The following is an 11,026-nucleotide window of genomic DNA, read 5'->3' on the forward strand; positions in this document are numbered from 1 at the left end:
ACATTTTATCTCTCTTTAAAACAAAATAATACACTTTTTCTCTCATTTTCCTCCCTTTTCTCAAGTTCATTTTCCAGGGACGTCGATCCTGTCATATAGCTGCCATTTATTCGTTCAATTCTCAACTCCCTCTATTTCTTGAAACTCTCGATATATGTCTCCAGTCAATTCTATACATTCTCATCAAACATGTGCATATGAGTGTATGTAGTTACATTACACTATATATTGCGACCCTTCAACCTAAGATTGTGGATGAGCCACAAAGGATAGCTCCAAAGCTCATCAATATTTGAATGGCCATGCAGATGCCCCATTTTTGCATTTTTTCTTTCACTAATTCATGAATCGTATCCAATTGCATATCATCTTAATGGAGATGAACTCAAGATTCATTTTGTTTCATATTAACGAGGCCAGTTTGTCTAGAGGTGTCATACAGGCACATACAATCACAGCAATTTAACAAAATACTGCACTCACATACTCACATATTAATTACAACTTACACTATGTATGCAAGAAAACTAATGTAACAATCCTTGTTTTTCATTTCAATACATTTATTCAACAATTTTCATGAACATAACAGAACATTTGCCAACAAATTTGGAACAAGAGGAGCCATGAATATTGAAACGATTACATGCATGTGTATAATCATATTCTATATGTTTAGGAAATCTATCATTTTCCAATTAAATACAGTAATCTGTCTCAATATTCATGCTGCTAGAATTCAATATCATGGAGAAGCAAACACCAAGGGATAGCTCAACATATTACTTCAAATCATCATTAATGTTTTTTTTATTTTTTTATTTCTAGCCATCAATTGACGATTTGACACCACTTCATTATATATTACATCTTCCTTTTATGATGTGAATAAAAAGCTACACTTCACTTAGGTATGAAACAATGTTTGGCTCATTTTTTTTATGATGAATTGGTTCATCATTTTCAAAATAAGTCAGCCATTTTGAACACCGGTAGTAGACATTCTTAAAAGGGACACCTCTACAAATTTTCTCCACAGGTGCATGAAGGGTGAGCAGTAGCTGAGGATTGAAGCCCAAAGGTTCAAAACAGAATATGTAAACAAAAATGATCAAAATAAGAGAGAGTAAGAGAGAGAGAGACAGAGAGAGAGAGACAGAGAGATCATAGGTATATAGTGAAAGATACATAACAGGAATATCCTGACAAAGCAAATCCCCTTCATAGATGCAACCGTCACACACATTTCATTATATCTCAAATACTGCTATATATATATCTGGGGTCTTGGTTTATTGGGGAATCAACAAGCAAATTATTCAACTGGTGGGGCTGGCCAAACTCCTCATATTGCTATCATGTCTCTCTTGTATACTTCAACTTGGGTTTCAGCAGAGCAGGAAGATGTGTGGTTCTTCAGTGTCTGATGATATATCAAGCCTGGAAGGAAGGGGAAAAAAAAGGAAAAAGAAAAAGAAGATGAGATAACTTTTGTAACAAGTTGAGTTCTGGGAAAGTAGGAAAATTAGAGAATAATAATAATAATAATAGGCATTTCTATAACGCTGTCTATCTAGAAATTCTATTCCGAGGCGCATTTATTATTACCCTGGCTTTAGCCTAGCTGCCATTACAGCGCTCCAGCAATTCAGGGAATTAATTCCTGCCAGGTACCCATTCACCTCACCAGGGTCGAGCGTGGCAAATGAAAATGATTGCCTTGCCAAAGGACATTAGTGCCGGGTCGGGGATCGAACCACGACCTTCGAATTACAAGTCAAGTGCTTAAACTACTCGACTATGACACTTCTCCAAGAAACATGCAAAGGAAAGTTTATAAGTAGGTAGACCAAGAAGGAGAAAATTATGAATGCTTAAAGGTAATACAAAGTTTGGGAAATTTGAAATTGGGTGGAAAGTGATTCTTTACAATTTTGATATATTTAGATGCCCCTGTAGATGTATTATAAGCACAAGAAAAATTAGCCCCTAAAACACTTCTGCTTTCGATAAAAATTGAATATAAAAATTTACCGGTGCTCCCCGTTAATTTTGATAAATTTCAAATAGCGCCTACAGCCGTAAAATGGTAGCTGTGACCGTGAAAATCTCAGAACATGTGGTTGTGATATATAATTTCCAAACGGGAATAGCTTATTGGTCGATTTTAGTCAAGAAACATTGTTTTATAGCTTAATTAATATCTTGACCTTGAGAGGGAGCTATATAACATAAAGAGTTTATTATTTACAATTTCATAACTTTAGACTCGATTTCAACCACAACAACGATCCCTGAATATGCTTCCAATATGTTCATTTGAACCAAATTCAAGACCCCATCCCAAAAGTTTGTATTACCTTTAAACAAATTCAACCACTGCATTTGTACAAAATAAATCACTAAAACATGTCAGTCACTTCAGTTTACAAGGAAGGTGAACTTGGGAGTAGGTTCTGAAAGCTGCTTCTGAGAAATTTGACAATGTTCATCAGCCCAAGTGAATCCAATGACCGGGTAATAATTACAATGTAAAGCACTTAGAAACGTAGTCTAAGCGCTACACAAATGAGGTTAATGTTATGAATTATTATAATCATTATAATCCAACAAAGTGTTGAGTGCTCCAACTGCTCCAATAGACTCAGTAGGCCTGTTTTCATCAGCTCGAGTTTGCCAAATAACCCGCTTTTTTCAGACTCAGGATATTATCCTGAAGCTCGAAATTGCGTCCTCACCAGACCTATACGCTCATCACAAATAAGCTTGGACGGGCGCAAATTAGTCCGCTATTTTCCGAATAGCGGGATATTTTGGAAACAAGATTAAGATTTCTCTGGATATTTTCTCAACCCAATATCCCGCTAATTGCAACTGGGGGCTGATGGAGACTCAAATTAACTGGCTAATTTGCGATCGGGATAGTTAAAATAGCGGGTTATTTGGCAAACTCGAGCTGATGAGGACAGGCCTAATGCAACCTTTAACAAAGACTTACCAGTGTTAGCAGAATCCTGCTTCTTTGAGTTTGCTGACCAGTTCCTCCACATTCTCAACCTTCTGTCCAGCGTCTCTGACCGGTGGATCCTCCACTCTGACCGTCTCTACCCTCGGGCTCACATCAACTCCTAGGTCACTTGGTGTCTTCTTTGCAATAGGCTTCTTCTTGGCTTTCTGAAGGGGTGAAACAAGCCAAAGAAAAGCCCAAAACAAATTAGACTCTCTTTTGGTGGATTGGGGTCACATCAACCCTTAGATTAGCTGGTTTCTCTATTAGATTAGATTGTCTCTTGGGTGAAACTAGCAAATTTAAAGAAGATTCAACCTTAGATCTAGTTCTCCCAGGCTTTCTGAAGGGGTAAAAACAGACCAAAGAAATACATGGAAGGATTCGATTGTCTATTGGGTGAAACTAGCAAGTCAAATATGGATTCAACATTAGATCGGCTTCTCCTCAGCATTCTGAAGGGGTAAAACAAGACAAAGAAAAACCAAAAACAAGAGTTTTAGACTCTATTTTGGTAGATTGGGGTCACATCAACTCTTACATTAGCTTGTTTATTTACAATAATAATAATAATACACAAGATTTATATAGCGCCATTATTCATTTTAATTAAATAGACTTTGTCTTGGTTTTCAGAAAGGGTAAAACAAACCAAAGAAAACATGGAAGGATAAGATTGTCTATTGGTGAAACTACACCCCTAAATCAACCTTTGATCAGCTCATTTCTCACTTTCTGAGATGGGAAACAAGCAAAGGAAAAGAAAAAAAAAAGGAAGAAAAAAAAAAAGGAAGAAAAACAAGATTTTCTTAAAGAGTCCTCTACTAGACATATCTATCCTTGGTGATTACATCAATCTTCTTGGCTTTCTAACGAGGTTAAAACAAGTCAACACAATTTTTTTTTTTAGGAATCCCCTCCAGGTAAAAATACCAACAAGTATAAAATGTAAATGATCTGAGATCTGGCTTCTCCATTGCTTTCTTACAGGGTAAAACAAGCCAAAAACCCACAAAGACCCGACTGTCTGTACCCGTGGGGTGACATGAACTCCTACATGTACATGTAGGTCATCTGCAGACCTGCCAACCTCTGGAGTTCAAAAACTTGATTCTTTAATCCCAAAAGTTGTATTCTTAAAAATAAACACGGACTGTTACATGGATCAATGCCTCTTACAGTTCCTACATACAGGAAAAATTTTGTTCATGGATCATTGGTTGAATATACTATATGCATGATTTCGTCACGACTGTTGTGTTCGATGAACCAATGAACATCCCCAAATTGCTGATGTAAGATGCTTGCAAGATACTTTACAGGACAGAATGGGCATTTTGCCATTGAAAATGGCACGAACACACAACGCAAAATGTATTTATTTAAAAAAATAAAAATAAAAAATTAAATCACATTTTATTGAGGAAAATCGTCCTGCCGTATTTGCTTTGAAAAGTTGTATGGAATACGACTAAATAGTAGTGGTTGGCAGGTCTGCATCTGGTTTCTTCTTTAAAATACGCTTTTTCTTAGCTTTCTGAGGTGGCAAAAAAAGCAAATACAAATAGACCAGAATGCCTCTTTTGTGCAACATATATTTTTAAATACTTTAATACCTTTAAAAGTAAAACCAGAATAACGATTGGACTGATCTCCTAATAACATTTTAATAAAAGATGAAATAAAATTTTCCTGTAAAATGGCTTGACCTCATTACCAAATGAGAGGAAAGACAACAATCACAATTAAAGCAACTAATAATAATATTAATAATACATGAGATTTATATAGCGATATTAAAAGGCCCATTTTCCATTCTTATTAATGCTCAAATGCTAATGTACATGTAGTTTCATGGTGGTCATGTTTGCAGTCATGATATGTGTAGTTTCACTGGAAACCCTTTGTAGACTGAGGAACCAGTTTGCTTTTACATTTCAAGCAAAACAACTACATTAAAGGCATTGTTTAACAATGTTTCCAGTCAGATGCATGGCCCTAAAGTGCTATCAGTGTCTGTGATATAGTGTAATATTGAAGCCCTAAAAAAAAAATTGCTTCAAAATGTATGTTTAGAATCCGAGGCAAGGATACCCAGTCCCTATGAAAGATCAGACACATTCCTATGCCATTGCTAGAGAATTGAATTTCCACACATCAACTGCCTCACACAGGCAGAACAACGAGCAGTGAATTAACTTGTAACTACAGGTACAGTATATGGTTTTCAAACTCTTCCAAACTTCATCTGCGTTGGTTTAGTGTTGAATATGCTGAGTAAGCAATTTCAATTGACACTGGTTATTTACTAGGTAAACAATCAGAGGTCGTGATTCAGGTGATAAGGATTGTACTTCTTTCTAGCTTTTTATATGGGTGACTTTGACAAACACAAAGTCCTGTATACACATGTAAAGTAGAACTGGGGGGCGTTTCACAAAACTTGTGACAGTTTTTGTTATAAGCTACGGAAATCCTTGCTTCTGATTGGTTATCAGCAGATTTGTCACTGAATTTTGTCATTTGTCAATGAAAAAAGGCTTTGTGAAACGGGCCCCTGGTATTGAATAATAATTTAATCAAGCTTGGACTCTCAATACTGTGGGCAATGTTCCACACTTACTTTTTTTACAAGGGGTTTGATTGGCATTGTGAAGGACTGCAGCCCCCCCCCCCCCCCCCCCCCTTGTTTAAATATATTCGTTGTGGGTTTCACAGTTAAAATTTGGAGATCTTTATACAGACCTCATACTGTTTCAAGGGCTCTGCTATGGGAGTGTATCACTATGAACATGACGGACAAAGAAAGCATACAAAATATACAGTTCCTCATTCTACTGAATATGCATGTGACACCTGTTCTACACATGTTTACATTATAACAGTGAAAGGATGTTCCTTTGTCCACCACAGCAATTGTTGAGGGTAGAATGAGGAACTGTTTATTTTCTCCGCTTTCTTTGTCAGTCATGTTCATAGTGTATAAACATAACTCCCAAGCACTGAACCAACCAAAGTCTGTATCTCTCTACACTAATCTCCCCCAAAATAACACAATTTCCAACGTTCAAATTGTGTAATTGGTTATAAAATCTCACTCAATCTCTAAACAAATCTTGCTAATTAATTGTATAATACTTGCTATGGTAAAAATTTCTCATTGGGTGATATACTAACCCAAATTCTAACCCTAATTCTAATCTGAACGGCCTTTGCAACCCTTGTCCCTACCCTATATCATTGATGAAATAAAGCCTGGAGGAAATATCTGTTTATTATTGCCTGATCGAATCCCCCATTGATTAGCATCAATTTAAAATGTTAGTAATAGGTAATTAAATCCTAATTTAATTAACATTTCAACAAGACATGTTCCAAAAATTGCTCTGTGTTCATATCCTTTACTTGTTAAATTCCTAACTGCAACCCTAAACATATGCTAAAGTAAAGTAAAGGAAAGAAAACTAGATGGAACTTTGACTGCTTCGAAAATTATGCCTCCGTCATAGAGCAATTTTACAAACCTAAACAGAAGCAATTTTTCAAATTCAAGTTTGATTGTGATCCACTTACAGGTTCTCAGAACATCATGATTACAAGCTATTTCTCGTATGACCCATTGATCTTTGACCTCATGACCCTAAAATCTAATCAGTAGAGGCGCGATAGCTCAGTCGGTAGAGCAGTGGTCTCGTTATCCGGTGATGATCCGGGTTCGAAACCAAGTCGATGCGCTAGTGCCCTTTGGTAAAGCATTAATCCTCATTACCAGGTCCCTCGGAGAGGACCTTAAGCCATCAGGCTCCTGGTTGCTTACTAACAAGCATTTATTGCTTTCTTAGCTGTCAGGTAAAATAACCACCACTATCACAGTCCATTGGCTTTGCAAGATATAATGTACATGTCCTACATGTAAGTTTCATTGTAATCCATCCATCAGTTCTAATGAGAATGTGTTCACAAGCTATTTTTGTATGCATAATGAGCCTCATGAGTCATGACCTTTTATTAAAGCCTGGAGCGATTTTTGTTGTCAGGGCGAATGTTGGGTCACTCTCATCCAATCAAATCCTCACCTGTAATAATCATGTTAATAAGCGAGTTTGTAACTAGGATTTGCGCATGGGCGGATAAAGGTCATTCGTACCTAAATTGTAAAACCATTGAGACGAATACTCGGATCGTGCTCATGAAAGTTATGTAATCAGTATTCATTTATGCACCAACAGTATATGTATCTGATACACACGTGGAAGTATTCTTCTCAAGAGGCAAACAAAAGGTATTTATGAAGCACCTCCATCACTTTGGCAGTGATTATTCTAAAATGCACAGGTGGGAAGTATCCATCGTGTCTAAGATCTGTGGATATTTTGGGGTCATGCGTTCCAGAGCTATTTACGAACTCGCTTATTGGGTCTTGATATCTACCTAAATAAAATGTCCATTTACATGTACATAGCGTAGCTACTACATGTGTGTGTGAATATACTCTACTGCGCTCATTAATCAACATTTTTACCCCAGCTAAAGCTGAGCCAGAACAAAGGCTGTATCATCTACAAACCACTTACCATAATGTTAGGTAGTGTAGCATACCGTGGCTCATTTAACCTTAGATCTGCAGTGAGGACCGCTGGTAGGGAAACCTGGATCGTTTCTAGTCCACCGTCGACCTCCCTCGTCACTTCCATCTTGCTGTCTTCAACTTTGACCTCGGATGCAAAGGTCGCTTGAGGCCAGTCCAGAAGGGCTGCGGTCATTTGACCGGTCTGATTGCAGTCATCGTCAATTGCCTGTGAGGGAGACGGAGAGAGACGGAGAGAATGTGTGTGTGTGTGTGTGTGTGTGTGAGAGAGAGAGGGGGGAGGAGGGACAGAGAGAGAGAGAGGGAGAGAAAGAGGGAGAGAAAGAGAGATAGAGGCAGAGAAAGAGGGAGAGAAAGAGAGAAAGAGGGAGAGAAAGAGAGGGGGAAAGGGAGAGAAAGAGAGGGGGAAAGGGAGAGAAAGAGAGGGGGAAGGGCGAGAAGGAGACGATAGAGAGGGAAGGGATTAAAGAAGAGAAGGAGAAAGGGAGGGAGAGAAAGAGAGGTGGGAAGGAGAGGAGAGAGAGAGAGAGAGAGAGAGGGAGGGAGTGAGTAGAGAGAGGGAGGGATGGAGGGAAAGAAGGAGAGAAGGGAGGGAGGGAAGGAGAAAAGGGAGGGACGGACAGGAGAAGAGGGAGGGAGTGAGTAGAGAGAGAGAGGGTGGTTCCCAAAGATATACATTGTACATGTACCCTCTCCAAATTAAGTACTTCCTCTGAAATGCTGCTGGTAGCTATAAAGTAAATGTATGCGGATGCGCCACTAAAGTATTTTAATGTACAGTGTACATGTATTCTAGTTAGATTAACTAAAATATTTAGGCAAAATACTATTCCTACCTAATACTACTATCACCACTACAACTTATACTATTTTCTTTGCTCGCCTCACATTATGGGGGTTAAAAATTCCATAAAATCATTTTCACAAATCACAATAACATTTTTTTTTTAAATTTGACCACAGGTATAATGTCTTTCTGAAGTGACCTCAGATTTCTGACCATCTCATTCTCAACTTCATTTCACAACCAAAACTGAGTACAGTAATTAAAGTTCACACTTCTTACCTGTTTGCCCAGAATGACTAAGTTAACATCCTCTTCTTGAGCTAGTTTTGCAATGATCTTGGAAACATGGAATGGAGCGAGGCCCTCATACTCTGCTCCGCTCACTTCAACGTGAATACCTCTGTCTACACCCATGGCTAGTGCTGTCCGTAATGTTTCCTGCATGGATTAATGGAGCAACAATGCTAGAGATAGAGGTCTGTATTATAATACTTAAAGGCCCACTGCACTACTTGTAACTACTTGCGCCCTCTATATAACAAACAATGCCTAATCGGTGACCATTGGTCCCCCATGATCCTCTTTTTCTTATGTTAACGGAGAGCTGAGTTGATGAGATAACCACCTGTCCGGTGACCTTGTAGGGCTGTATAATCCCTCCTGTAAACTACGGCAGATAAGCTTTAAATTACATGCTGGGTTTGTGATTCCGTTTAAAATCAGGTGCAACAAAGGAATCGAGTCAGAGGTCTAAGAATTCCTTTTGTAAAACACGATTTTACTCCAAGTACTCAGACACAGGGTTGGTTTTAACTGAATAACAAGAATACAGACCAAAGTGTGCTTTCTAATGTTTTGAAAACATGATCATACTGTCAGTCAAAATCCAGAATGGGATTATCATCATCATCAACATTTATTAAAGTCAGCATTTACGTGGGGTAACCGGTATTTCACACCATGTACAGATTCCTTCCTCCACTTATTCTTGTCTCAATAATCCTCCTCATTGAACACAAACCTTGCTGCTATCTTTCTTTACCATATATTTCAATAAAGTCTTTGGTTTTCCTTTCCTTCTCATGCCATCTGCTTCCAGATCACATGGTCTTTTCAACACAGAAATATCAAAGTGTTTGAGAGCATAATTTGTATAATGTTACAAAACAATCCTAACTTCTATTTTCCATACTTACATGAAATGAAACAATCATTCATGAGTCGGATTATGGTTTTGAAGAAACCCGTATTTCTTTGTTGGTGTTCCCCGCCCAAGCTTTGTTTTTGAGTTTCACCTTATTTTATTTTTGAAACAGGAGTGCTATAAACACAAATTACCACTGTGCTTACAGAATTAAAGGAAAGTGAAGAAGAAACATGAAATACGTAATCTATAAAAAATATGGTAAGTAAATCACATTTAATTACTGAGGGAAGATGAATTCTCAAGCGACTTTTTACAAGTGGCAAGACAGGTCAATTCTCTGAAGGTATATATCATACTGTTTAATTGAAAAAAAGTTTAAGTCCTATTTCAATAGAGGACTCTCTTGTCTAGAGCGTACATGTACCTGAGATTGTTTTGGTCCACAGCTGACTGCAATGATTTCCTTGACAAGCTTCTTTTCTCTCAGCCTTACAGCTTCTTCTACAGCAATCTCATCAAATGGGTTCATACTGTGTTTCACCCCCTCCGTCACCACCCCCATGTTGTCCGGTTTGACGCGGATCTGAAAAAAAAACAGAAGAAGAAAATGATGCAACTGGATGTCTTATATCCAGTCGAGGAGTCCATGGATATGCCACCGGGCTGTGGATCACATCATGGTTTGCGGTTCAAATCCCACCGCCGCACACTTTGTCTTTGTCAAGACATTAACATCTGACCTCATAAACCAAACTTTATTTCTTAAATTAATCTGTTCATGCTTGTGAAACTTTGGTCACCATCTTACACCTTTGACCTCATACACCCAACATCTATTCAGTCCACTCTTGCATGCTCATACATAATCTAGGGTCTAAGTTTGGTTTGAATTGCTTGAATGCTTTGATTTTGAATTGCTTTAATATTATTATGAATGCTTTTCAAGTTTAATATCGTGGTAGGCCCAACATTTAACAAGCTATTTTCTGGTAGTTTTTTAATAATTTCAATGACCCTGCAATGCCCTTTAACCACTTCCACTGACCAGTTAATTTTCCTATTTTATACCAATATCATTTTTCATAATATCACGGCCCTCAATCTGACAATAGACGTGCCCTACGCCGGATAGTCACCGAGGGCAATATTGGCAAGCACACTCCAGCTCCAAGCTCCAGCGGTGGGAGTCGGCTGGGGACGGCTCGGCACGACCACGGCCTGTGACTGTGTGAGTGACCGCGGGTGTGTGTCGTGCAATTATTGCATCCAATAAATTGATTCAGATAGTGAATAAATTCAAATTAAAATATATTTTTAGCAATATTGAGTGTAACTGAGACTAATGTAACGTTTTAGAAGGTTGTAATTTTACCTTAACTGCATAATCTATCACTCTTTTTACGCCAACAAGAACACGAAGAGCCATCTTGATTTTTTGGGGGTGAAGTTTAGGTAACAATTCGTGATGCGCGCCCTCTATGGTTCTAGCTGTGCGAT

At 38.1% G+C, this 11,026-nt stretch overlaps 1 protein-coding gene across 1 annotated transcript; it reads right to left on the reverse strand.

Annotated features, from left to right (window-relative positions):
• Window positions 1-545: 545 nt before the first annotated feature.
• Window positions 546-11,026, reverse strand: LOC580475 (electron transfer flavoprotein subunit beta). Its single transcript, XM_003725847.3, has 6 exons — window positions 10,902-11,026; window positions 9,954-10,112; window positions 8,662-8,820; window positions 7,582-7,803; window positions 2,999-3,174; window positions 546-1,440 (listed from the first exon to the last, which is right to left on the reverse strand). The coding sequence occupies exons 1-5, from the start codon at window positions 10,953-10,955 to the stop codon at window positions 3,004-3,006; spliced, it is 765 nt and encodes a 254-aa protein (XP_003725895.1). The 5' UTR covers window positions 10,956-11,026; the 3' UTR covers window positions 546-1,440; window positions 2,999-3,003.

Source organism: Strongylocentrotus purpuratus, unplaced genomic scaffold (assembly GCF_000002235.5).
Source record: "Strongylocentrotus purpuratus isolate Spur 01 unplaced genomic scaffold, Spur_5.0 spur5_scaffold_1, whole genome shotgun sequence".
NCBI lineage: Eukaryota > Metazoa > Echinodermata > Echinoidea > Camarodonta > Strongylocentrotidae > Strongylocentrotus > Strongylocentrotus purpuratus.